We start from the raw sequence: 27875 nt of genomic DNA on the forward strand, positions 1-27875 counted from the left end.
CCCTGAGCCCTAGCACTTCCTGGTCGCCCCTGGCACCACCACACCCCACAAAGCCACCCCCTCGTGTGCCCATCTGCCAGGCCATGGCAGTAACTCAAGCCCCCGAGGGGGTAGTCAGGACCCCTACTTGGCTGCACACGCAGGGAGGGGGCTTTGGCCATTACCTCCTCCTGCCCCCTTAGTCTTCTGTAAAACAAAGATAGAGAGGTGGAGGGGGCAGCAGTTCAGATCCTAGAATTCCAAGGGCCCAAGTCTTCCCTCTTTCTTATCCCCTGTGCCTTGCTGACTCAGACTGACCCTCCCGGGCCCAGAATGCACCTTGGGCTTTCACATCGGTCATCCTCAGGGTGGGGGTTGGGTTTGCACCCCTGCCCCTTCAGTCAGCATTGAATCACGGTGCTGCCGGCTCGCCTCCCTGTAGGACCTGGAACCCCACCCCACTGGTCCTGACTGTAAAGGTAGCCATCTCCCCCAGGGCTCACTCCCCTACCCTCAGGCTCTACCTGCCCATCTGACCATCCCTGCCTGTCCCTCTGGCCCACACCCACTTGGCCTGGCTGGAACAGGGCCTCTCTCCCACCAGGGATACCCTAGACTGTAGCCCTAGGACCCTGTGGCCCTACTAGGTGGCCACTGTGCCTCCCAGCCCCACCCTGGTCCCCTCGGGATCCCTGCCCAGCTGGGAGTAACTCTCCGGTCCAGCTACCTCATTAGGTCTAATGAGCCTATCTCAGGGCAGAGCAAACTGGGTGATATTTAATTATACTTGAATTATCTCTAATTGCTTCCTGGGTGAGAGGCTGGGCCTAGAGCAGGCACCCAGACGTCTCTGAGGATCCCAGGCGATGGGTAGAGAGGCAGGCGGCTCCCATGGCGAGTTATCAGCCCAGGAGTCCCAGATGTAGCGCCCACCCTGCCCAGGCTCCTGTGGCCTGCTTCAAGACCCCCGGTGTGGAGGTGGATGAGGTGAGGGCTGAGCTGGGCCAGTGGGTCCCCACCCAGGGCAGACACCTCCCGGCCTCTTTTCAGAAGGACCAAGGGCAATGACACACAGACGGTACCAGTGTGGCTTCAAAGTAGACCCGTGCCCCCAGAGCCCGCCTCCCCATCTGTGAGGTGGAGGTTCTGAGTGTGTCCACACCCCTGCAGCAGAGCTCGTTATCCGGTCTCTGGGGTCAGTTGTCCCCTCACCCCAGGCTCTCAAGAGCTGCGGGGCAGAGGCAGCCAAGGCACTATCCTGCCACCGCCGGCAGTCCTGTGGGGTCAGCATGGAGGGGCTGCAAACACAGCGCCCGCTATTGTGGCAACACCATCATATGCGTGACCCGGTGAGTGGCAGGTGCCCACTAGACAGATGATAAGATCGAGGCACAGAGCTGTCAGGACTTACGCAGGACCACCTGATGAAGTGTATCCCAGGCCGCTATCCTTCTGGGAGCTGGATGGAAGGGGGGCCCGGGGAGCAGCAGGACCCCGATTCTGGACTCTCACCCCCACCCAAGAAAGACACGGGTACAGCAGAAGTGCTACAGGGCAGTTTAATGCTCCCTCACCAATAGCAGTAACATGGGGGGGGGGTGGAGGATACAGTTTAGAATCTAGAGCGGACTACTCTGCTGCTGGGTTTCAAGGACAGGGAGCGGAGGGGGGCCTGCCACACCGCTCCCCCCACCTCCTCCATGTGGGGGTGGCATAAACTACCGGAGACAGGCGCACCGGACAGGCACGTGGGTCAGAATCAGGTAGTGTTGTCTCCAAAGTCGGCCCGACTGGACACCTCTGGAATCCTGGTTTTCACCAGGTCTGTGGTCCTCCCCGGACCAAAGAGGGGTGGGAGGAGTGGGGCGACAGCCACTCAGCCCTGGGTCCCCGCCCCTGCTTCTCACAGGCCCCCACGGGCAGGGCGGCCGGGTATCAGATGGGATCCAAGTGGCACCAGGATCCCAGGTAAACAACGTGCCGTCTTTCAGTCTAGCTTTGCTACGTTCCACGAAGCTTGTGCTGAAGAAAACCAACCAACCCACAACCAGCGGCCTGGGCTCTCAGGTCCTGTTCTAACTCAGAAAAATCCTCCTCTTGGGAGAGCCTTGTCTCAGAACAGGGTAGGGCAGAGAGCACTTAAGGAAGGGGAAGTGTCTGTTTGGGTTTTTTTGGGAGGGGGAGCAAGCCAACCCCCAAAGAGCTTATGCCTTATGTACTCTCCTCGACATGGGAACAGCGTATCATTCAAAATGAAGGACGCTTTGCAGACCCCTTGACAACTCTGGCCTGTCAGCAGGCAGCGGGTGAGGGGCAGGGGCACCCTGGGGTCCACCCCACATGGTTCTAAGTCAAGCCTGGAAGTGCTGCTTCCAGGCCCAGCCGGTTTCTCCCCGCCGGCCCACACCAGCCTGCTGAAATGTGCTATGCGGCTTTGCCGGAGGGGCCTGATTTAGTAGAAAGGTTTACTACAAGGCTGTCGTTTCTTTTTTGGTGACAGATCTGTTAATCCCACTCATCTTCTACGGGGATTGGGAAGTCACTGTGAAGATCCGGGATACCCTCCCTCCCCCCAGCTGTAGTCCTAGTGTTAAATTCCTGTGGCCTCCTCCCTGGAAATTCAGGAAACCCAGGAGCCAACTCTGACTTCCCATACTGCTCCCCAGCCCTGGAAGGGCTACCTTGGTCAGCGTGCATGTTCGGGGCTGGCCTCCTAGTCCCGCTAATTCCCAGTGGGCAATGGGAACCAGGGGTGAAGAAGTCAGAGCTGGGACAGGGGACAACCCGGTCCACAAGGCCCATGCATGTGGACCAGGCAGCTGCCCAGTCTCAGCAGAGAGGCCACCGGGAGAGAAAGGAGTCCGCCTCTGGGCCCACCTGTCGTTGCAGCTGGCGGACACTCAGGTGGTCACCTGACACCCAGGTGAGGGCAGGGTGGGGGAAAGGCAGGCCCAGGGAGAAAGTCTATTGGGGCCCTGGACCCACACAGCTGGGGGATGAGGGAGGAAGTAGCGGGACAGGAAGTCAGAGGGGGCTACTGACCCTGCTGGCTCCCCGGCCTGGTAGGGCCCCTTCCCCAGGGTCTGGGTGTTGGTGACAGCTGCTGGGGAGGGGGCGGGCAACTTGGAGAGTGGGCACAGAGAGGAGATGCAGGGAGCCCAGACTCATACTCGGATCTCATCATCGTCCTCCTCGTCCATGAAGGAGAACTCCTTGTCGGGTGGTCTCGGGGCTCGGGCCCGCTCAAGCCCCCGGAAGGCGGGGCTGCGCTCCTCCAGGCCTCCCGAGGTGCAGCTGGACAGGGAGCTGCTGTCCCGTGTGGTGTGGCTGCCCAAGCTGCGGGCCGAGCCGGGGCTGGGGGCTGCCACCGCCCACCCCTCGTCCTCCAGAGCCTGCGAGGGCAGCGAAGAAGCGTCCGGCCTGGCCTGGCCTTCCTGCTCGGTCGGCAGGGGGGCGGCCACACGGGGCCGAGGCACTGGGGCTGTCTCCAGGTGGCTGGGGCCCTGGTCGGTGCGGTAGCCTCCCCCACTTTCCTCCTCCTCCTGCTCCTCCTCCTCCGGCTGCCATTCGTCCTTGTCCATGATGCTGAGCACGTCCCCCAGCATGGACGGGCCCAGGTCAATGTGGAAGGACATGATGGACTCGGCGTGCTTCAGCCCATAGCCAGCCTTGGGCACCATGGGCAGGTCCGTCAGGTCCCCGAAGGCCTGCTCGTCTAGAAGGGGGTCGGGCGAGTGGGGGCCCCCGGCCCCATTGCTGTGGCGGGACAGCCCCTCCCCGGGGCTCTGAGCCCCTGCGCCATCCTCCCCGGTGGCCCCCTTCTTCACGGGGCTGGATGACAGGCTCTTGGGCAGCTTGGAGGAGCCCTTGTCTGAGGCCGCCTCCTTCTCGTTCAGCTGTGGCAGGGACATGGCATTCTTGACGAAGATCGCGGAGTCACGCAGGGGGCCCAGCATGTCCCGCTGCTCCCGCTCCCCCCGGGTCACCGACTGGGACCGCTTGCTGCCGCGGAACTTGCGGGACAAGAGGCTGCGCTTGGAGGACGCGGTGGAGGCCTGCTCGTCCAGGGACTCGCCGTCCGGCTCACCGGCCTTGCTGTGCAGGAAGGAGGTGTCCCCGAAGGCGTCCCCGGCCCGGCCCACGTGCATGGTGTGGCGGAAGTCGCCCAGCGGGGCGCTGATCATCTCCGCCGTGAGGTCCACGCGTGAGCGGCGCTTGGAGTGGACGGAGCTGGACACGAGCTGCTTGAGGATTGGCATGGCGCCGGCGGGCACACAGAGGCTGGCCCTCCGGAGGTCACCGACTGGGCAGGGGTCAGAGCTGAAGGCGTCTGGAGGCTGGAGGTGTGGACCAGGCGGTCATAGAGCTGCAAGCAGAGAAAGGGAGGTGAAGGGTTAACACAGCTGGACACCAGCAGAGAAGCCAAGCTGCCTCCAAAACAGCTAGGCCTCCTGGCGCCCGGGTTGAACTCTGCTCCCAGAGGGAGCTCGGCGCCGAATTCTCAGGAGCAGATGGCCAGGGCTGTCTTCCGAGGCATCTCTGGGTGGACCTGAACCGCCAACCCTTTGGGCGGAGCTACATCCCGTTCACCCTTCTCCCCGGACCACCCAAGTGCTCCCATGTGCCCATCATGAAACCCAGCTGGGCGACCAACGTGAGCTAAGCCAGCTTGTCATCTGCTTCACCCAGATTCCCATGCTCTGGGGCCAGAGTTCACGTCAAATCACCACACACACCCCGGCCTCCGAAACCCAACACAGACAGAGTTTCTCTTGCCCCACGGCACTTAGGGACCGGGAGGGCCCTTGGTGACTCCATGTAGCTGTCTAAAAAAGAGATGGAGTCTAAGCCTGGACGCCTCCGAACAGCCAGCCTGGAGACAACTCGGTAAATTCTTCCTGCAGTCTAACCTAAATCCCTGTGAAGTCAGTGGACAGCGCAACCTGACTCACAGCCATCAGAGAGGGAGGGCGGGCGCCAGCCCCAGGGCGACTCGGCCTGGCACTTCCCCGGGCGCGCGTGGGCAGTCCAGGCCTGCTTATGAATCAGAGCTGGGGTGGAGCATCTGGGACCCACCGAACCAGCTCTCCAGTCTCCCAGCACTGGCCAGGTGCTGCACACGGAGATCCCGCCTGTGACACCATCTCCAGCGCAGGGGTGCCCAGAGCACTAGGTGGAGGACCCACCCTCCCTCCACCTCGCTGGAGATCAAGGCTGGGAATATCCCCCTGGGGTGGAGAGAGGCAGTTTCTACGGCCCCCCGCCCCATGACCTGGCCTCCTGGAGCCTACAGACCAGGTGATTAAGTCCAAAGAAGACGGAGGGCTCGGCCAGAGGTGACAGCAAGAGCAGCCCCGGCTAGCTGGAGCCAAGGTGCTGCAGCACAATCAAGCAAGGGACCCGCATGGACGTTCAGCGTCAGGCCTTCTCCCCAAAAGACCAGCTCCAAACGCTCAGCCCGGTGGGCTTCAGGAAGGGCAGGGAGCAGACTTAGAGAACATGTAAGAATATGGTGGGGCAGGTCCTTGGCCCTGCCAGCCTGCAGCCTGCTTGCTCTGAACAAGCTCTGCACCCCGGGCCTCCAAGCCCACACCCCCGCGTGGAGGTCTCGCTCCAGCAGCATCCTGGCTGGCAGCCTGCGGTGGGGCTGGGGGAGACACTGTCCTTCGGCAGAAGGGATGCCCCGTGGCACAGCGGGTTGCAAGCTGGGTGATTCGCACCAACAAGCCACTCCTTGGGAGAACGACGAGGCTGTGTGCACCAGCAGAGACCCATCGCCTCTGAACCCCTAGGGAGCAAGCTCTGTGCGGTCCTGCATGGGTCAGATCGACCTGAGGGCAGTGGGCTTTGTTTTGTTTGGCTGACCGGGAAGTGTAAGCCCACAGAACCCCGCTCGGCCGGCCCCCAGAGAGGCCTCTATGGCTCACAAACCGTGTCAACTAAGGTGGACCCCATGGCCAGCATGAGAACCAGTCTAATAGAGACCTATTGGCAAAGTGCTCGTGGGAAGGTCAGCGCTGGACCCTCCCGATGAGGGGAAGGCCGGGTGGTCGGCCGGTCTGCTTCGGTAAAGATCACGGCTCCTTGCCTGCTGCAGGGCACTAGCAAACCCAGCACCCTGACTCACAGGGGTGCTGCCGGTCAGAGCAGAGCTGACCCCCGGGGCTTTTCTCAGAGATCCTCACCCTGCCGGGAGCAGGTCACCAGACTGCAGCCCGTGGATTTGGACTGCTGACCTTAACCCCTGCCCCACCAGGGTGCAGATGACAGCCTGGAAACCGTCTGGGGCAGCTCGGCACTGTCACGTAACCACCAACCACAGCCTGAGCGTCCACAGCAGCTTCCCGGCACGGGCCTGGACGTGGTAGCTGGACCCTCCTCCCTCTCCAGCCAGCCATCCTTGCCCTCTGCTCCAGTAGCCGGACCTTCCGTCCCCTCCCCTGCACCTGGGACAACACATGCTGTTCCCTTCTGGCACCCGGGCCACCCAAGGCCGTCCCATCCTTCTCAGCTGTGGGCACCTGTAGACATACCCGCTCAACCAGGTCTGGACTCTGGGTCCAATGCTCTTTCTATGCCACCCTGGGCCTTCCTCAAGCCTTTGGTGGACAACACCAAGGATCAGTGACATCACCACTGGTGGCTGAAGGGCCCAGAGAGAGGGGCTTGCCTGCTGCCGGGAGAAAGGCCCAGTGTAGGCTGGGAGCGGAAGCAACAGGTCCTTATGGCCAGATCAGCCTTGGTGGTGGTGGGGGAGCTTGCCTATGCTTGAGGGGAGGTGAGCAACATCGCTGGGCTCCCCCACTCGATGTCCACAGTAATCCTAGCCCACCCCAGCAGCGACGGCCCAAACACACACCCTGGCACGCTCATACCAGGGAACATCACGCAGCCACGAAGAACAGGGATGGCGCTCTCCAGTCCCATAAAGCATGGAAGAAACTGGGTGCATGTTTAGTGGACCTAAGTCCACCTTAAGAAGACACGTATTAAGGACCCCGTTATCTGAAGGGAAAACAAAGATCGAGAAAAGAGGGCCCCAGCAAGGACAAGACTCTGAAAAGTCCGCAGGAGGCAGTCAGGAGCGGAGGGCAGGAGAGAGGGATGACAGAAGGAGAGGCGAAAGCTGGGAGATGGGGAGAGAGGGCAATGGATGTTAGTACCAATTTCACTTGATGAGACGGTTGTACAGCTATACAGAATATGCTTTCCTTTAGAAAAGCCGAAATCAATAAATCAAAAATTAAAGAGAGAAGGCTTACAGCCTTAAACACCCCCCCCCCCCAACCCCGGGATTTCTTATCCCTCAGATCTCAACATCGATCTGAGAAGCTAAACACAGGAAAAGGCAAAGTGAAGGAGGGATGCGGGATCCCTCAGTGACATACAGATGTGTTTCCAACAGAAGGGGAAAAAAAAAAAAGCCCCAAAGTCTCCGTTGTGGCCAGGTGCCCGCCCGCACGTCTCTTCCAGCTCCGGGTGACCCCCCACCCAGAGTAGAAGCGTCCCGCAGCATCTCGTGGGCTGCCGTCTGTCTCTGGACCCTGACACTGGTGAAGACCACAGACGGGACACGACTGAAATGTGGTCTCGGACAAGCACAGCCTCAGAGGCAGGGATGGTGAGATCTGTCTCACGGGCTTTGAACTCGCTGTCGGCAGAGACCAGTCCCTGGAGGAAGACCTCAGGCTGGGCAGGGGGCATCGAGGAAGCGGAAGACCCTGGGCACGATGGGCAGGGCAGCCGTGGGCTCAGACATAGTGAGGGTGGTGAGGATGGCGCAGGGTCGGGCGGTGTTCCGTTCCGTCATGTGCGGGACCCTGAGTCGGAATCCGCTCAGTGTCACCTCACTCAACAGTCCCTGACGGCAGCCCTCTCTCCTCCGAGGCGGCTGGGGGCTTCCCGGTAACGCGCCGGGCTGCTCACCGCAAGGTCGGCAGTTCAAAACCACCCTCCGCTCCTCGGGAGACACGGCATGGCGCTCTATGCCAGCACAGGGTTTCAGCTTCACAAACCCACAGGGTCGGTTCTGCCTTGTCCTGAAGGGTCGCTGTGAGTCGGGATTGACCCGATGAGAATGAGTTTGGTTTGGGTTGGAGACACGGATGGCCAGTGTCCCCTGGAAAGTAGACTGCCAGCAGAGAGCCAGTGTCTGAGCATGAAACACATGGAAGGACAGAGAGAGAGAAAGAGAGAGACAGACAGAGAGAGAGGCAGGGGAATCGAGGGTCAGAATCTGCAGGCAGGCCACTTGGGAAGCCCGGGGTTGTGCAAGGTCCCAGTGTCGCTGCAGGAAACCCCAGACTCCGTCAGCCGGGCTGCCGGTGACTTCCCCACGGAGCGTGCACTAGAGAGGCACTCGGATGGCCACAGGCCCAGCCTCTGGGTTCACCTGGGGCTAATGGTCACAGGGACAGGGGCTCCTGACAATCCCGGTCACCCCTCCTCCTAGCACAGACCTAAGACAAACAGGGGATGGTGTAGGGACTGAAGACCCTCATGCACACCCTGGAGGCAGCCCCCAGGAGAGCTGCCTCTCTGTACCCTGAGCATCAGCCCAGCAACCTGGAGCTGTCCAGGGAGGTGGGGACTGGGTGGACAGGGGGCCGCAGGATCCTGAAGAACCACCTCCCATCACCAAGAGTGGGGCTTTGACGGAGTCACGCCCGCCTAGTCCCTGCCACCCGGGGGGAAGGGCAGGCTGCTGCGGGGCAAGGGGGTCCCAGACCCCCGAGTGGCGGTACCAAAGCAGGCACTTGGCTACTAATCCCAAAGGTGGGAGACTCACGCCTGCCAGAGGTGCCTTGGAAGAAAGGCCTGGCGGCCAGCTTCCATGACCGTGAGCTCCCTGGGAGTTTTGCTCGGAGGCCCCAGGACACCCCGAGGCCCAGTCAACAGTCACCTTTTTTTTTTCTGAGTGACAGAGAGTGACCCTGAGCTTCTTCAGGGAAGGAACTGGGAGTGAGGAGAGGGGACATGGGCATGGACATGCAGGCAGGTAGCGAGAGTCCTTGCTTGGCTCACAGGCGTCCACCCAGGAAGGGCAGCGTGTCACAGGGAACTGCGGCTTTGGGAGGGGTGTTGCTAAACACCGTGACTCAGCTCTGGGGAAGCAGCTCATACCGGCTGCCCAGTGACCGACCGACAGACAGCCACTCCCCACGCCCGCCCCGGGCTGGACACTCCTATCCCATGGCAGAAGCCACATCCGGCTGCCACTGCAAAGCCAGAGGAAAGCCAGGCACTGGGGGGCCCCCTGAAGGCCCAGATTCCTTCCTCTTACTACCCCCCCCCCCCCCGCAACCACAGACTCACCCTGAAAGCCTGAGAAAGGAGGCCTCCAGCAAGGCCAGGCTGGGCTGGGCTCTCACACCCAGGCTCAGCTGTGTTGGGGCCACGTCTATTCTGACCCCACGTGACAGAATAGAACTGACACCCCCACTCCACCACCTCCCGGGTTTTCTAGGCACAGTCTTTAGGGGGACAGATTACCAGGGCTTTCTGCCTCGGAGTTCCTGGGGGGAACATCCAGTAACACAACCCTGAACCATATGGCTACAACGCTCCCAGCACTGGAGAGGCTAAACCCTGCCCAGCCCCACCCTTGGGCACCGGTGCCAGCAGCAGCCCAAGACAACTACTCCCCCAGGCCAGGCAGCCCCCATCCCTCCAGACTGCCTAGACCAGTCGTTCTCAACCTTGCTAATGCCGGGACCCTGTCACACACTTCCTCATGTGGTGGGGACCCCCCCCCAACCATAAAATTATTTTCCTTGCTACTTCATCACTGTCATTTTGCTACTGTTATGAATCGGGGACCCCCGTGAAAGAGTTGTTCAACTCCCAGGTTGAGAACCGCTGGTATGTACTATAGTCTCTGGGCTCCCAACAGCAGTCTTAGCCTGGAACCAGACCCCAGTTCTCTCAGGGCCACCAGGCAGGCCGCCTGCCCACTGCTGTGGACACAACTCACTGCCCCTGTCCTCTCCCCAGGGCTCTCCCTGAGAATCCCCCAGCCTGATAGCCCAGGCCACGTGGTTGACCCAGTCCTTCCTGGACTTGGCGTGGCCACAGAGCCTTTGTCCACTGGCTCAGTCACTCCTCACCTTACTACTCAGCCAACTCTCACCGACTCTTCCAGGCCTGGGGACAGGGCAGTGAGTGGCAGAGAGGCTCTGTGGGAGGGGAGGGTTGTTCTTGGCAGGGCAGTACAATAGTGTCACCTCATTGTTCCCGTGCTCTGAGCTGCCACATGAGGTTGGGGTATAGTGCTGGGGGGTGCATGGAGATGGGGTGTGTTGTGTGTGCACGGAGATGGGGCACACTACCAAGGAAGGAGCTGGCACTGTGAGAAGGAGCCAGTCACTGGAGGGATGTCGCTGGGATAGCTCATAAGGCGGGGTGGGAACAAGGGATGGAGTGTGGGGAATTGAAAGAAAATAAGACGTGGCTTAGGTGGGGCGGGGGGGGGGGTGGCATCCAGCCATACAGGGTCCTACCTGCACCCCCCAAGACTGAGTTAGGGAGTCTGGAGGTCGCTGGCTCTGTAGATGGGTGTCTATAAAAGCAGCAGCAAGTGACCGGTCAAGTCTGCAGGCATCCAGGCCAGGGGGAGGGGCAGCAGGAGGGCGGGCTGCCCCCTCGGGAATTTAGGGTGGGGAGAAGGCATGGCCAAAAAGCAGGGCCCACCCCCCACCATCTGTTCAGGGTGTCCTACAGGCAGCTGGCTCCTGTGCTGCTGTAAACCCCAGAGGGGTGACCCACGGGGGACAGGTCTCTGCAGAGCTTCCAATTGGCGTCAGACCAATGCCGGGGACGCCTGGGAAACCCTGGGGCCACAGTCCACAGCAGTGTTGCAATGGAAGCCCCTGGGTTGGAAGGCACACAACATGCAATGACCACAGGAGGGGGGCACAGGGCGGGGCTCACACTCCATGCGTGGCCACGAGTCAGAGCAGGTTTGACGCAGGACAATGACAGAGGTGGATGGCGGGGGGCGGGGTGGTGTTTCCAGTTAGAACACACCTTGGAGCTAGAAGCCCCAGGAGTAAGTGCTAGGGATCCCTTTCCAACTATTGCCTCCACCACCCACACCCACACCCACTAGGGGGACCTTGGACTTTCCTTGCCAAGGTGCAGCCTACACAGTGTGGTGGGCAGTTCGAAACCACCAGCTGCTCCTCAGGAGAAAAGACGGGGCTTTCAGGCGCCCTCCTACCTGGTCCTAGAGGGTTGTCGTGGGTCGGAGTTGGGGCTGACAGTGAGTCGAGGGTGGGCCCATCTTAAACAAAAGAGGCAGTGGAGTGAGACTACCCAATGGGGTGTCAGTTGGAAGCTATAAACTGAAGGGGGCTGGGCAAGAAACTGTGTGCCCTGAGTCCCTGCCCTTGGCAAGGCTGTCCCTAGAGGGCCCTGCGCTCCCTGGAACTCACAGGCTGGATCCTGGGCAGATACGGCACCCAGGGTGCTGTGTGTACCCTGAGGCCGAGGGGTCCTGTTGGAAACAAACTGAGCCTTGCAAATAAACAAGCCCCAGGTAGGAATGGGACGACCAGCTCCTTACCACCCCTGGGTGTGGTGGGACCCTCTTGGGGGAGTCAGGGAGCCTAAACTAAGGGACTTTCCTGAGGTCATGGGTGGAAGCCAGGGCTGCAGTCCCACCCTGGGGCTCCAGATGCTAAAGCAGGAGCTGCAGGCAATGTCAGGGATAGTGTGTCCGGGACTCTCCACGACCCTGTAGCACCTGGTCTACCACCACCCCCGTGATGGATGGGCAGTATGGAGAGGTGGGGCTCAGGGTTGTTACTGGCTGGTCTTTTAGACACTTGAGTGGCAGGTCTTTCTTCCCCCGTCCATCTTAGTCTGGAGGCTCAGCAGAAACCTGTTCCACACCATGCACTCAACACGCGCTGCAAGGAGCTGATTCCGACTCACAGTGTCCCTGTAGGGCAGAGTGGAACGCCCCCACGGACTTGTCTAGCTCTTGGCAGCAACAGTGAGCCTCATCTTTCTCCATGTAACAGCTAGTGGTTTCGAACTACTGGCCTTATGGTTAGCAGCCCAGCGGGTAACACCTTCCGCCACCGGGGCATCCTGATGTTCCGTTTTTTTATCAGCACCAAACAAATCCTTATTGACAGACAACTGCACAGGAAGTAGGTTGGTCCAGAAGTCGAACCCAGGTCCCCGGCATAAGAAGCAGTTCGATAGGTTTGTTGTGCCAACCTGGCCAACAGGAACATGTGGGATTAGTCAGGTTGCAGTTTGATTGGAGGGCAATGAGATAAATGGCTCTGTAAGGCCCGCCCCCCTCTCCAGCTCCCTGGTGATCAGAGCGTGCTGCTGCTTTAGCTAGTTCTCTGCCTCAACCTGTGAGCTACACCACCTGGGTCAGGCCAACCCAACCCAACCCATGGAACTTGTCGCGAGGGCTTGAGGCTTCTTTGAGACCCGCTTCTCCACGCTGCTGGTGTGCACATCGCTTGCGGCTGGTGGATCCTGTCGCCTTGCACTGCTTGTGTTGGATATCCCACCCACGGCTGCTGCACTAAGCTCCGAGCTACTGGTTGTTGGTGACCCATCCTGCTGTTTGCTGCCTGTGGGCAGACTCTCCTGCCTTGCCCAGGGAGGACTCTGCTGTCAGCTTCCTTGATCTTGGACTGGGAGCGCTTGCATGTTGAAGACCTTCCAGTATATTAACTGTTCCACGGAAGTGAGTTGAACTGAGCCCTGTGTACAGCTGTGTGGACTAATTAGCACTTATATTCCTTCTTGCATATAAACCTATCCTCTTATACATACATATATAAAATCCTAGGTCTCCTGGTTTTGTTTCTCTAGAGAACCCCGCCTAACGCAGGCGGGAAGCCAACCACAGAGCCACCAGTGCCCAGAAGGAAACCAGGGAGGCAGACAGTAGAGAAACAGCTCAGGGGCCCCGTGATTAACGAAAAGAGAGAGGGCATCGGGTACACACACGCACGGCTAAGCCCAAGTATTGCTACCACGAACGGCTCAGTTCATACGCACACAGGCTCCTCCAAACAACCCGGGATTGAATCTGCCTCTGTGACGAGTGGACAGCCCCTGCCACGTCCTCCCGATCATACACCGAAGTCTCCTGACCAACCCCCCCAAAAAACCAAACTCACTGCCATTGGGTTGATGCTGACTCACAGCGACCCTACGGGGCAGGGTGGGTTTCCAAGACTAACTTTCCACAGGAGCAGGTGCCTTTAGTGGCTGTGGTGGCACACTGGTTAACCGCTGGGCTACAACCCGCATGGTCCACAGTTCGAAACCACCAGCATGTCCAAGGGACAACGTCGGGGGCTTTCTATTCTCATAAGCTGTTATTCTCAGCAACCCACCCTGTCCTGCGCCCACTGACATCGAATCAGTGCAGACCCGCCATGACCCCTGTGGATTTCCGAGACGGTAACTGTCGGCAGGAGCAGGAAGCCCAGTCTTTCTCCCGAGGAGCTGCTGGTGGTTTCAAACTGCCGACCATGCGGCTTGCAGCCCAACACTTAAGCACCGCACCCCCAGGGCCCCGTGTCCCACAGGGTCACGCTAAGTCGGCATCAACTGAATGGCAGAGTGGGGGCATCTGACGCATCATTTCAATGTAAGACAAAGAGGCCGGCGCAGAAGGCGGCAGTGATTGCTCTGGGGGCGGCAGGGACCTTCTCAAGGTCATGGGATGACCAAGAGGACGTACCCACTAGGAGGAGGTCTGAAGAAAGCTGAGAACCACACAGAGGAGAAGAGGATCGGGAAGGTCATGCTGAGGAACTCTTGTGTTCTTGACAATGCACCTGCCGGGAGAATCTTGTGGGGGAACCTCACCCCACCTACCTGACAGCCCTGGCCTTGCCTCTCCAGATGTCCTTTGTTCCCGGTACTCACGGGAGCCATCAGAAGGAACGAGACATTAGTCCCCCAAGGATGGTGCACTTGCCTTTTCCACGTGCTGCGCACGGGAAGGGGAGCAAGCTCGGAGGGTGGGGGGATTTTGTGAGGGGTTGGAAAGACAGAAGCCCCCTCTTCCAGGTGTGCAGACCTGGATGGAGAAGACAACGCCACCACCACCGGTTCCATGCCTGGATGCTGCTCTCAAGTGAGCGGGTCTTTCTGATGTTCGAGCGGATGCTTTTCGACGCATCCTCAAACAGAGAGACGAGTGATCTGAAGGTGGCACCGTGGTTACCTGTCGGGCTGCTAGCCGCAGGTCAGTGGCTCGAAAGCACCAGCCGATCCCAGGGAGAGACACTGGCCTTTCTACTCCTTGAAATGCTGCTGTGTGGACCGTGTCCCAGGGCGTCAGTCTGAGTCCACATGGGCAGTGAGTGGTTTGAGCCCCCAGGGAGGGGGGTGGTGGGTGAGGCCTGCATGAGAGAAAGGCCCCTGGGATGGACACGTGCAAAGGTGACCGTCAGGAATGCCCCCACGGGACCATTCTCCATCACACAGGGCCCATGAGTCAGAATTGCCCCCAAAGCAGCGACAGTAGTCGATGGACCTACCATCCAACCGTGTGTTTTGAACTTTCAGTGTTCCCTCTTGGGAACGCAAGCCCGAGCAACAGAAATGGACATTTGCTGTCCACTCAGCTCTGGCCCTTCTTGCGCTGTCCTTGGAGAGGCTAAAAGACAGCACCCTCCTTGAAACACCAACTTCCCTGCAGCCCGAGAGCAGGTAGCCCCAGGGCTTTGCAGATGCTGTTGGGGCTGACCCAAGGGACAGGGTGAATGTCACAGAGCTGGTGAAGGGCCAGATGCAGTCTCCTGCCTTCTAATATCAAGGTCTTTCCCTGAGAATACCTGTTCCACTCATTACCTGGCACCAGGCTAATCTCCCATCTGCTAGCAACTTGTCCTCATCAAGGGCAGGGAGCTGGAGGTGGGGGTGGGTTGGAACCGAAGGAGGAAGCAGCTCACCTCCCCCTCTCTGCCCCCGCCCCCACCAAGTTGCTGGCATTTGGTGCCTCCAAGTTGAACCAGAGCCACACAGCCTGGCCCCAGAGCTGCCCAACCCCACGTGATCCGAGCACCAGGTGATTGGAAAGCACCTGCAACTCTAACCAGGTTCCTTCACACCTGACTTTAAGAGGAGGGTCATTCCGTCACCTTCCTATCTGGAAATCTTTCAAAGAGGGAATGGGGAGGGGGCGGTGGCCTGCACAGATGTCCACCGCAGGCGTGCGCACAAGCAAGGGCCTGGAGACAAGCTAAATGGACAAGGGAAAAGCGCTAAGACCAATGTGGCCCACGGACCCAACTGATCGTCCATCAGGCGGTCCAAGAAAGGGGCGGGCGAGAAGCTGCCCGCCACGTCCTGTTCGGTGTGGAGCAGGAACAAAACGCCCCAATGCAAACAGGGTGGGGAAGCAGAGGAATGTGGGACTTAGGTTACGCTTGGGAGGAAAACAGGCCCTTTTAAAAGGAAAACATGTTCTCTTGAACGTGGTAATACTGTCTTAGTAAAACGCCAACACAAAACCCAAGGCACCAAAGGATTAAGGTGCAGGCTTTGCGCTCAGAACCAGCTTAAAGCGATCTAGTTCTCAGGGCTCGGGCATCAGTCCAGCACGAGGTACTTCCTGGGGGCTGAGGGAGGACAGGACTGCACCCGGCCACAGCCTCACCCATGAAGTCCCCTTCCTGTGTTTGTCCTTGGGCCCCCCCCCCTCCCAAAACTCCGGCCAGGCGGCACCTGCTCACGTGCGTGTTCGGTCTGCGCTTGTCCTACATCCCCGAGGAGGCGGTAGGTGGGTGAGCCGCAGCACGCTGTTGGCAGGTGAAGCTGGGAGACAGGACACCTGCCCCCCACCCCCACCCAAGAACTCGGTTCCCCAACAGCTGCTTCCTGATGCTTGAGCCTCCAGAGCCGAGCAGGAGATGAACGATAGCTACCCACCCACCGCTCCGGAGATGGGCCCCTTTCCAGTGTCATCGAAGCCCGGAGTTGGAGGCCAGCTTCCAATGCCCTGGCTCCCAGGAGCCCCAAAGAGAGATCCCGGGCCAGGAGCCTCAAAAAGAGAACAGGGCTGCTGCTTTGACAGACCCCGGCTTGGCTGGGCAGATGGCTCCGAGGGAGCAGAGAAAGGGAGACAGGGCACAAGCCACATCTGGGCAACCAGAACCAGTGCTCTGGCTGACCGCCGAGCCCCGCACAGAAATAGCCCAACCGTCCCAAGTGCCTGCTCACCGGGGCCTGCTATGCGGCAGGCACAATGTGGACACAAAGTCAAGCTACACTCACGGCATCCCTGCTAGGGGGCGTCCCGAGGGCTCGCTGTACAGAAAGGAGAAATGAAAGCCATTTCTCTAAGATCTTAGGGTGCTTGCATGGTGTCTTGCAGGTGGGGCACCCCGGGCCAGGTAGCAACATTTTTTAGCCTCTGAGAACAAGACTCACTCGACTGACTCATGAGGGTTTTGCAAACACCACCTGCGACCCCTTCAGCCCGCCAGGGCAGCATTTGAAGTCAGCTCCCTGGGTGTCGCAGAGTTCAATGATCAACTGCTAGCGGGCAGGTTGGTGGTTCAAACCCAGGCAGAGGCACTTCGGAAGACAGACCTTGGGATCTGCTTCTAAGAGGTCCCCGTGCTGAAACCCCTACGGCTCGGTTCTACTCGGTGTGTTAGGTGTCAGCGGGGCCACCACCAACAGCAATAGTTGCAGGGTGGCTGTGACAAGTGTAGCAGCCGCTTCCGACCCAAGACTCTGTTGCTTCTTCCCACCCTGAGGAGCCTCCCGAGGACACACCCACCTACCCCACTCCACCCCACGCCAGGCATGCCCAGGAGCAGGCTCCACACACAGACCTGTCTCTCAGATCGTGGATCGGCAGCTCTGCTTTCTCAGCCTGTTCTTTGATGGGCTGATACCCAAGCCCGGACAACAGAGCCTGAAGGCCCAGCCCTGCTCCAGAAACCTCCAAGCTTGCTCCTTCCGCCCTCCCTGCCTACCAGCCAATCCCCAGGGGGCCCTCTGGCCCAGCGGGGCAGCTGTCCGGCCACACCCGGCCGATCCCATTTCCTGGAGGTCAGCATCCTCTTGTCTTGGAGGTGCCTTTGGAAGGAAGCGAAAGTGAACGGGGCCCTGATCTCACTACTTGCTTTCCCGAGCACGTGGAGCTGGGAAGGGCAGGGAGGGCGAAGGGCAGAGTCAGGACACCACCAGAAAACTCCCTGCCATCAGGTGGATGTCGACTCATAGAGACCCTTCAGGACAGGGTAGCCCTGCCCCCATGTGAGTTTCCGAGATGGTAACTCTTCATGGGAATGGGCAACCTTGTCTTTCTCCCGAGGAGCGGCGGCTGGTGGTTTCGAACTGCTGACCTTGCGGTTAACAGCCCAACACTATGCCAAGGAAGAAGCAGAGAGATCACACCAGGGCTTCTCAGCGACTCCACTTTCTGCTGCCTCTGTTGGGTGTTAGGTGTCCTCCAGGCAGTTCTGACTCAGGGATCCTTTTATACAACTGAACGAAACACGGCCCACGAGGCCCTGCGCCCTCCTCACGATCAGCCACAGGGGTGTCGATCCGTCTCGCCGAGGGGTTCCCTCTCTTTTCCTTTGGACTGGCCTTCTACTTTTCCAAGCTGGCTGTCCCTCTTCCGGGGACGGGTCCCCTCTGCTGAATAAATCCAGGGGACACGAATCAAAGCCAGGCCGTCCCCACTTCTCAGGGGGACCCTGGCTGTACTTCTTCCGAACCGCACCTCTGCCTTCTGCTGGCAGGCAGTCCACGGTAGTTTCGGTATTCTAGGCCAAAAGAGAGCAATCCCATTCACAGTGCCATTTTTCTCATGCTTGGAGGTGATGAAAAATACCACCGCGTGGGCCAAAGCCACGGTCACCCTCAGAGCGACATCTTTGCTTCTGAACGCTTCCAAAGAAGAGACTTGTAGCAGATTAGCCAGCGCGATATGTCATCCGATCCCGACAGCTGCTTCCGCAGGTGCTGCAATGTCTTCCACAACTTCAAGGTCTTCTGTGTAGCATGATGCTGCTCCCAGTCCGGTTCGGAGCATCTGGACTGTCTTTACCAGCATGGGGATCCCAACTGAAGGCAGGAACTTCATCTCCATCAGTAAGCGCTTCAAGTCGTCGTCATCTGCAGCATGCAAGGTTGCACCACCTGCCTACCGCAGGTCGCTAATGAGCCCACCTCCCACCTGGAAGCTGCGCGTTTCTCCAGACTCTGGCTTCTTGGATTGTGTGTTCAGCAGACAGGATTTCACCCTACTGCACAGCGGCTCCAGTTCTTAACAGGGCAGTATCTCCGTTTCTGGCCCAGGAAACTGTCCCTTGGTCTGTGCACAAGTTCTGGTATGAGCATCTTTCATGGCTTTCCAGTACCTGCCTCTTGTTCCACGCCCTCTTCTAAATCGGGCTTGGGTTCCTGGCAATTCCCTGTCAAGGTACGACTGCCACGGTGAGATAGGTCAGGTTTATTGTGCCAACCTGGCCAATAAACACATCTGATTAATTGAAGGGCAGAGATATAAATGGCTCGGTGAACCTCGCCTTTCTAGTTCTTGGGTCTCTTGCTTTGTGATGGTCGAATCAGGGTGCAGCTGCCTTAGCCAGTTCGCTGGTTCAGCTGGCAAAGCTCACTTCCTGCAAGACACCCCCAAGGAGAAGCCACATGGACCTACCCCGAGGCAGCCCTGGGTGCTGGAGCAGCCCCTGCCAGTGCTGAGATGCTGACACGCTCACTGATTTGGCTTTCCTCCGCAGTGTGCATCCGTCATTGCGTGTGTTTTGTGAGATGGAGGAGGACTTTGTAGATTAGTGTAGGACAGATGAGCTAATGTTGGACTTAAGGGCTCAAGACAGCACTGGGTTGGGAAGCTTTCTGAATGTACACTTACCCTTTATATGGAACTCTCTCTTATATACACTTGAGTTTCTGCAGATTTGTTTCCCTAGTTTACCCAGGCTAACACACAATGTTCTGAGGAAATCACTGACCCCTAAAAGAAAAAAACGTGTTTAACCAAACCTATCCCCGTGGGGCCAGAGCAGCCCCGCGTGTTACACACGGTGTAGCACTGGGCTCCCTTGGTGGGAGGCTTCGTGGAGAGGCTCACCAGGCTTTTCAGTCGCCAGGTGGGTTAGAACCACCAACCTTTTGGTTAGCAGCTGAGCACAAACCATTTGTACCACCCACAGCCCTGCATTAACACCTATGCGTCCAGTGTGGTGGCCAGCAGCCTCACTCCGTCAGTGAGCACTTGTAATGGAGCAGGTGCAAAGAGGATACAATTCAAAGACTCAGGATGCCAAAAAAGGAAGAAGATACCATATCCAGGGAATATCCCATGCTGGACTTTGGGTACTATTTGTTCTGATCCAATTGGATGAAATGTGTTGGCTTTATCTGTTTCTGCTTAATTTTACAAAAGCGGTCAGTGCCCGCACAAGCTGCCCAGTCCTTACTGACCCACGACGACCCCACAGGTTTCAGATCCGACCTGTGCTGCACAGGATTCTCAGCGACTGTGATCAGTACCATGTTCTCCAGGAGCTCTAGTGGAGTAGTGGCTATGTTAACCACAAGGTCAGCAGTTTGAGACCACCAGCCGGTCGCTGGGAGAAACAAGAGGCTTTCCACTCCCACAAAGAGTCTCAGACCCACAGGGGCAGTTCTAGGCTGTCCTTTGGGGGTCTCTATGAGTCGGTGGCAGTGAGGGTGATCAATAAGAAGTGGATCACCAAGCCTTTCTTCCAAGATACACATAGGGTGGCTTTGAACTACTAACCTTTGGTCCAAGCCGGGGCTTCACTGTCTTTGCCGCCCAGGCACATGAAACAGAGCTATGAGACAATGTATTAATTACATATGGGCTTTCCTTTGCTCTTGGTGGAATAGCAGGGATCTCACTAATTTCTCCTTTATCACACATGTAACACTTTGTACTGTAGCTATGTGAATGAAGCAGGCCATTGTTCACTTTGGGGTGAAAATAATTACATGTTAGTGAATAACGCTACATTACCCTAGAGGGGGTCCTAGTTTTTCAGGTTCTCCATCCAGCTGGCCGCTGGTGGCTGCTTGATCTCTCCCAGCCTCTGGCTCTAACTCTGTAACCAAAGCCCTCCCTGCTTTGCCCCTGCACACCTGTCCTTAACAATTTCCGTAAGTTAGAATCTTGGAAGCTAGCGAAAACGGCTTTTTGTTTTCTACTATCTCGAACTCTACCAAGGTTTTATCTAAAGTACAGCCCGGGCAACAGACGCTGATGGTGGCGGACACCAGCCAAGATCTTCTCTTTAGCTGAACTGAGAAAGATACACAGACACACACACCACACTCCCGGCCACCAACTGGTCTCCTGCAGCTCTCGGCTTACCAACAAGCATGGATATTTCAAGGCTATTGGTACTGGTCTGTCTCTCTCTGACCATCAGACCGGCGACCCCAAGAAGCAGCTCCACTCCATCCCACAGGCTCCCCATGCATCGGGATCGACTCCATGGCGGTGGGTGGGTACTGCCACCTGTCCATGGCCTTTCTCTTGGGGTTTGCTCACTTGCCGCCTCTCCTCCATTATTCCCCCCACCCAATTTTTTATAGAATGGAAGGAATATCCCCTTTTCCTGGGAATTTCTGCTACTTCTTTAACTATTAAGGCATTTCGATCTCTGAGGCGCTCTACAAGACTGACAGTCTCAGAAACCCCTGCCCTATAGGGTCACCATGAAGTCGGAATCAACTCAATTGAGTTTTTGGTTTGAGAGGTCAGCATTTAAAGAGATGTGTGACTCTTTCCATCAACTGGAGGGTGGAGATGGGGGTGGGGAGAGTTCTTTTTCTGTAGGATACGACCAATGAGAAACCACTAAGCAGATTCTGACTCATAGCGACCCTCTATAGGATTTAGGAAACTGTAACTCTTTACCCAAGCAGCCATTGTGCTGGAACCACCAACCTCATGGTCGGTAGCTCAATGGCTATCCCACAGCGCCACGCGGGCTCCTGCCCCCACCTCGTTTCCTGCGTGGTTTTAGCAGGCACACTTCCATTAGCTTTACAATGGAACCACTGGGGCTTTGTCAGTAGACAAGCCCAGCGTAGTGTCGGAAACTTAACAACTCCGCCTCCTCCATTCCCTGCTGATATCTTGTTCCACACAGCATCTTGTCGGAGCGCTACTGCCAGCCAGAGCCCACATCCCCATCATTCCACACGGGAGCTCTCGGCCAGACAACCCCCGGGTGCTCAGAAGGCAATGCCACCGAGAAACCCAATTTCGCATTTCGATTATTTAGGATGTAGAGGCCATGCTTGAAAACCGTATGTATGCCCGGGACACCCTGCCTGAACAGGCGGCTCAGCTTTTTCAACTGTCTGTTTCATGTACTTCAAACCTAAATCTTTGGGCGCCAGACCGAGACGGGCAGCTGGCAAAGAGCCGGGGTGTCTTGCTTTATTTTGAAGAACAGAGAATGTAAATCATCTCAAAGGAGCCCTGGTGGCAGAGTGGTTATGTGTTGCGCTACTGACTGCCATGTCAGCAGTTCGAAACCACCAGCTGCTCTGCAGGAGAAAGACAGGGCCTTTCTACTCTCGCAAAGAGCTACCAGTCTCAGAAATTCAAGGGCAGTCTATCCTGTCTCATAGGTTCACTGTGAGTCGGCATTACCTCGATGGCAATGAGGTGGGAAACTTTTTATAACACTACATGGTGTCCGGATAATATTTTGGATGCACTGAGTTCAATAAAATATAACCAGGCTGCTAACCACAGGCCAGCTCCTCAGGAGAAAGCTGAGGCTGTCTAGTCCCATAAAGAGTGACAGCCTCAGAGACCCACAGGGCCAGTTGTCCTCTGTCCTGTAGGGTCGCTGTGAGTCAGGAGCGACTCACAGAAATGAGTGTGAGTCGATCCTTTCTCCAGCCTCAGGGCAGGCTCTTCTGGGAACCCGTGGAAACTCCCTGGGTCAGGGACCCTGAAGACATATATGTCACAACGAGAACTTGATTGGACGTTCATTCTGCACCAAACCAAACGCACTGCCATTGAGTCAATTCCGACTCACAGGGACCCTACAGGCCTGGACAGCCACTGGACATGCATAAAACTCCAAGTTCAAATGTCTTGAGTGTCCCAGGGCCCCTTGATTCCCAGGGAAAGCACTGATCAAACTTGGGAACTCTATACCTCAGGTCCCTAGGAGGGTCTCCAGGACTGGCCCTCTGTCCACTTCACTCCTTCGTCCCAGCCTCCATTTCCACCCTTGCTGCAGAGTCCCTAGCCTCTGGGTCAGGGGAGGGTGGGCAGGGAGAGAGAAGACAGGGCAGCCTCCCACCGGCAGCAGGGCAGAGCAGAGGAGAAAGTCTTCCTGCAGCCTGGGAGCAGGACAGCCCAGAGGCAGGAGGCGGTCCAGGAGAGGGGTAGGCCAGATGGGGGTGTGACAGGAAGCCACATGCCAGGAGTCAAGGCAACCACGGGAACCAGTGACTCAAGGACATCCGGTAGCCTCACGGGTTTACGAGGTCCTTTCTGGAGTTCCCGGCTGAGCCACCAGATCCCGTCCCAGGGGGAGGAAGGGGTACATGGTAGGGGGGTCCTCTGCGCAGCTGGCAGGGCTGCCCGCCCCTGCTGGAAGGGGCTCCTCCCTCCTGCCCCATCTCAGAAGGAAGCAACGCTGGGCTTGAAATCAGATCCCAGGCCCTCTTTTGTTTCACTTTGCTTCTCCCAAGAGGGAACACTAGGTTCTGGCCAACCAGGAAGGGAGGGGGACAGGGCACTCCGGGGTCTCAGGGTGGGGGGAGCCCACGAGCCGGTGGGGTGCGGTGAAGAGCCCGGGCCTGGGTTACAACGGGCTCAGCCCCGCATGTCAGGTGGCCTGGGCGAGTGTTCTCATGACCCCTGAGAAGGAGTGGGCAACTGTCTGTCCCTCCCAGTCAACAGGATGGGCTGCCGGGTCCTCATGGGTGAGCCGGAACGAATTAGACAGAACCTAGGTTTTGTTTGTTTGTTTGGGGGGAGGGGAGGGCTCATCATTGTGAGGTGAGCCAACCACAGCACTGACAGGGTGACCTGTCAGTCATGCTGGGATCAACCTCCAGCTCCACCTTCAGAGGTCAGGGGACTTCCGGCATCACCAGGGGGCCCCCAAGTGCTGTCACCCACTGCCCTAAACCCCAAAGGGTCCCAGTATTAGCCTGGGGGATATACCTTACCTGAAAGGCTTCTGGGTATGGCAGGGGCCAGGGCCAGGGGCTCCTCCAGGCCTTGGTCCCCAGGTCCTGACTCTGCCTGCCCTCTGCAGATTGTTCTCTGGTTTTATTCAGTGACCTGTCCTCTAGGCCTCTCCTCCCCCACTTCTCCTTTGAACCTGATGACACACGTGAGGGGAGCCCAGCAGGTTCTCAGTTCACTTAGCTAAGGACTGGCGGAGGAGCCCTGGTGGCAACAGGGTTACACACGGGGCTGCTAACTTCTAGGCCAGCAGTTCGAAACCACCAGCCGCTCCTCGCGAGAACAAGGCTTTCTCCTCCCTTAAAAGTGAGTCTTGGAAGCTCACAGGAGGCACTTCTATGCTGTTCTATAGGGTCACCAGGAGTCACAATGGACCCAGGACCCTTAACGATCAACCTACTCACAGAGCGACCCTGTAGGGTGGAGGAGATTGGTCCCACAGGGTCTCCAGAGCTGTCACCTTTACAGGAGCAAGCTGTCTCCCGAGTGGATGTGGGGAGAGATGGAGAAAGTACAACTCACACTAAACTCACTCACAGTGGCCCTACAGGGCCGGGGGAACTGCCCCTCGGTTGTCCAAGACTGGAACTGTTAATGGGAAGAGAGAGCCTGTCTTTTTTCCCGGGGAACAGCGGCTGGTGGTTTCAAACTGCTAAACTTTCAGATCTGAGCCCAACTCCTAACCACTACGCCACCAGGGCTCCTGGGAAAAAAGAAAGCCCCTCTCCTTTTTTCCCTTTAGGACGTGGGCTAGGAGTAACCCAGAAATGGAAGGGCGGGGAATCCCGGGTGCCACCAGCCACAAAGGATGTGCCAAGGCCCAGTCCAATCTAGACCCACCCCTCCTTCACACAGTCCTTGGGGCCAAAGGCAGACTGTCATTACTACTGACAACTACACAACCTGCCCCTTGGCCTTGTGGAGGGGGCCCTTTTGTACCCTCTCAGGTCTCTCCTAGCCTCTGATGGAGACTGAAAACTCTGGGGCGCCTGCTTCTGATGCTTCAAGGGCAATGTTCCAAGGGGCACAGGAGGGTTGCACTGATGGGACCCCAAGGGGGGAGGGGCTGAGAACAGACACTGGGATGTGAGGCCTGGGCTCATTTTGGGGACCAAGAACATGTCCCCCCCACCCCACTTCCCATCGCTGTGCCCTGGATTCTAGATGCCCTCACCCTGAGAGCCACAAGAAAGGGCAGTCCGGAGTCCAAAGCAATTCTCCTGACATGTTCCAACTCCTCCCACGCACACCCCAAGTTTGAGTGGACTGGCAGGCTGGGGGAACCCCTTCCTCAGCGTGGGAGGCGGAGTGGAGACCCCCAGTGGCTGTGTTGGGTGGAGGCCCTCCAAAGTATTCTGGCTGGCGGGAAGCCTGAAGCTCCTGGAGGAAGTGGGTCTGAGCCTCTGCTTCAGGGGCCCAGGATAGCAGAATGGGAACGTGGGAAATGAAGTCTTTCAAAGTTCCTTCCCGACTAAGTACACACCAGGGAGCGCCAAGTCCGGTTACCAAGCCAACCCCCTCCCCGACCTTCTTCCAGTTCCCTGCCAGAAAGGGGTGGGGGGTACGGCGACAGACACAGGCACCCCAGGAACTCAGGCTAGAGGCAGCCTGCAGGACACCCTGCCACAACTGGGTTCCCTTTCCCAAGGTGGAGGGCAACCCCCATACCATAGGTCACCAGATCCCAGATCTGCATGGGTCAATTCTGATTGCTCAACACCACCCCCACCCCCGCCCCGCCCCTGAGCCTTATCTCTGGCATCAATCCAGGGCCTTTTCCTCTAAGGAGCAGGCGCCTCCCTGCCTCCCTCCCCCAGGGGGACTTGATCCAGGCCAGCTTGGGCTTCTTCCTCTCCAGTCCAGTACAAACTGGGGAGAGAGAAGCAGGGTATCAGGGCCAGTATCAAAACACGTTGGCCGCCACACCTGGGCACAGCCTGTCCACTCCACAGGGCCAGGGAGTTGGATTCCGGGAACCAGTGCCAATCCCAGGCCCTTCTGGGAAAACTCCAGCCTTGTACAGGGCTCCCTCTTGGGCCCCCTTGTCCATGCCCCAGATCTTAAGAGCCACGTCCCCCTGCTTTGTCTACAAGACTCTAGTTTGCTCGACCTCCCTGGGGTCTGGGCTTGGGCTGTCCTGGCTCTCCCAAGGCAGTGGAGAAGTTGAGTCCGCATGGCCCTGGGGAGGGGTGGAGGGGTGGGGTGGGCTGTGTCTGAGAGATGAGAGGAGACAGGAGTCCCACAGAGGCAGAACCTAGACCACAGAAGGACAGGGTAGAAGTGGCGGCCCAAGTTAGGGAGTTTAGTTGAGTCGCTGGACAGCAAGCAACAGGGACCCACCCCCAAACTGCCACCTCCCAGGAGCAGGCTACCTATCCAACAGGCCCCTCGCCAGGACCCCCAGGAGGGCAGGAAAGCCCACTCTGGCGACTCCCAAGACACCCACCACCTCTGTGGGAAAGAGCTGCTGTCCGCAAGGAGTGGCGGGTCAGAGTCCAAGCTGGGATGAGATCATTTAGTCTCCGCCGCCAGTGATACAACCGACAGCCCCCCAGGCTCACAAGAGGGCCAGCTGACCCGCCACGCCACCCCACCCCCAGGCAGTGACACCTCCAGGGATCCCTCAGGGGTCTGTCTGCAGAATTCCTGTTTTGTAGGCCCTGAGCTCCCTGGAGGCTGGATCCTGACTGCACTGGGGCATGGGCCCTTTTCCAGGGAGTTCTGAGTTCCACAGCTCCACTCGCCCTCCTTTGTGGCCCGCTCTTTGTTCTGTTAAAACTCATAGTCCTCCCCAACTGGAGGCCCCCTCCTCCACCCTAGCCCAGCCAGGGGGTGGGGGCAAGTGGGAGTTACTGGAAAGCCCGCCCAGGGTAGAGAAGTTACATCGCAGGGGGCCTCCTGCAGCCGGCCCCTGGGCCCCTCATTGTTTACGCTCCGGGCGCGGGTGGGAGCGCGCTCTGCAGGCCAGATGGCTGCGGGCCCAAAGGGGCGGAGATGGGCTCTCCAGCGCCCCTGACCCCCGCCGAACCGCTCAGCAACCTGGGCGCAGCTAAAGGGCCACGAAAGCTGCTCGGATGGCCGGGGGGTGGGGTGGAGGTTGGGGGGGGGGGCAGGGGAGAAGTTTCGAGAAAAGAAAACGCAGCGTCTTTCTCTCTAGTCTCCCGGGGAGAAAAAGAAAACTTCCACCGCCCGGAGCAGCTGGAGCTCGTCAGGCCGACCCGGGGAACCTGGTTTGAGTTAGCAGCGAGCACCCCTCCCCCCGCAGCCGGCCCGGCCCTCTTTTGCGCGCGCGCGCACACACACAAGACACAAGCAGAGTCACACTCACGGTCGGTCCCTCGCCTTCTGTACACACGCACGCACACACACACTCCGGGAACAGTCTCCCGGGTCCGGGCACTCACCGCGCCCTCCGGATCCCCAGCCGGCCGGCCAGCTCGCGGGGACGCACCCGGGGCCCGGGCAGTTTTGCAGCCCGCCTGGAGGGCGCTCTGGGACAAGGGCGGAGCCAGCGGCGGCGGTTCGGGCCCAACCGTCCCCCGCCAGGGATTAAATCATTAACCAGCCGCTCGGGGCCGCGGACACCGGGGGCAGGACGCTCGGGGGCCCTCACCCGGGCCCCGATCGTCCCAGGCGGCGGGGGGCGGGAGCGGAGGCAGGATTTACTCCGTGGCCAGGCTCTTCCTGGTGGCTCCTGCCCCTCCTTTCTCCCGGCGGTGACACTGGGTGGCGTGTGCTGCGGTGGGGGTGTGCGAGGGCGAGTGCGGGTGCGCCCGCCGCCGCCACTCCGCGCGCAGAATTCGGATCTTCCCCGAGAAGTCGGCGCGCACACGCCCCCTTCGCCAAGCCCGCGCCGCCACCGGGGAGCTCGGGCCCACTCGCACCCGTACCCCATTTCTGGGCAGAGGGTGGGCCTTTGAAAGGCCCAAGCCCCCCACCCCGGCAGCGTCCGAAGCCAGGCAGCGAGTCCGGGTTTTGGGGAGGGGAAAACGAGCCAGGCTGCGCCCGCGCGCAGACGCCCCTTCTAAACCGTGCCAGCTCCGCTCCGACACTGGGTCTCGGCTCCGGGGTCCCAGGTACCTGAGGCGGCTCGCGCGCATTCCGGTCTCCGGCATATAGGAAGGGGGTCTCCGCGCCCTTCTTCCCACCCCAAGCAACCCCCCGCCCCACACACACACATACACAAACCCCACCCCGGGTTTTGCAATCCACCCCGCCCCATCGAGGGGCTTGGGCCGCCCTCGCCGAGCACACCCAGGCCGCGCAGGGTCCAGGCGGCTGTCAGGGCTGTCTGTCGCCTACCTCGGTGGCCGGAGACCGGAGCGCGGGGCTGGGAAGGCAGGGCACTCCGCTCGGCTGGTCCCGCGCGGCGCCCGGGGAGGCTGCCCATGGCAGCGCCGGCGCTCGTTTCTCCAGGGCTCTCGGGCTGCCGGGGCGGGAGCGGCCGGGACACTCCCCTTCCAGGCCCCTCCCACGCCCCCACGCCCCGCCCCTCCCCGATGACGTCACGCCGCCTCCACAGCCAATGGCGTGCTGGAACCGCGGTCTGGCCGCTCCGGCCTCCTGAGTTCAAATCCCCGTGCCAGGGACTTGGGACGCTCCACGTGGAGAGGCTCGGTCCGGGAAGTAGGCCAGCACCCCGGCCGGCGGGGCCCTGGGGCGCCAGCCGCGCAGC

At 59.0% G+C, this 27875-nt stretch overlaps 1 protein-coding gene across 2 annotated transcripts; it reads right to left on the minus strand.

Moving 5' to 3' along the window:
* Nucleotides 1-1532: 1532 nt before the first annotated feature.
* CDC42EP4 (CDC42 effector protein 4) lies at nt 1533-27664 on the minus strand. 2 transcript variants are annotated; one of them, XM_075562172.1, is made up of 2 exons: nt 27503-27664; nt 1533-4345 (listed from the first exon to the last, which is right to left on the minus strand). In XM_075562172.1, exon 2 carries the CDS (start codon nt 4236-4238, stop codon nt 3144-3146), a length of 1095 nt encoding a protein of 364 aa, XP_075418287.1. In that variant the 5' UTR covers nt 4239-4345; nt 27503-27664; the 3' UTR covers nt 1533-3143. The 2 variants fall into 2 exon arrangements, with proteins under 2 accessions (XP_075418287.1, XP_075418288.1); XM_075562173.1 differs by lacking the exon at nt 27503-27664 and adding an exon at nt 26605-26834.
* Between the last annotated feature and the right edge of the window lie 211 nt (nt 27665-27875).

The sequence above is a fragment of the Tenrec ecaudatus genome, chromosome 10 (genome assembly GCF_050624435.1).
Source record: "Tenrec ecaudatus isolate mTenEca1 chromosome 10, mTenEca1.hap1, whole genome shotgun sequence".
Classification (NCBI taxonomy): Eukaryota; Metazoa; Chordata; class Mammalia; order Afrosoricida; family Tenrecidae; genus Tenrec; species Tenrec ecaudatus.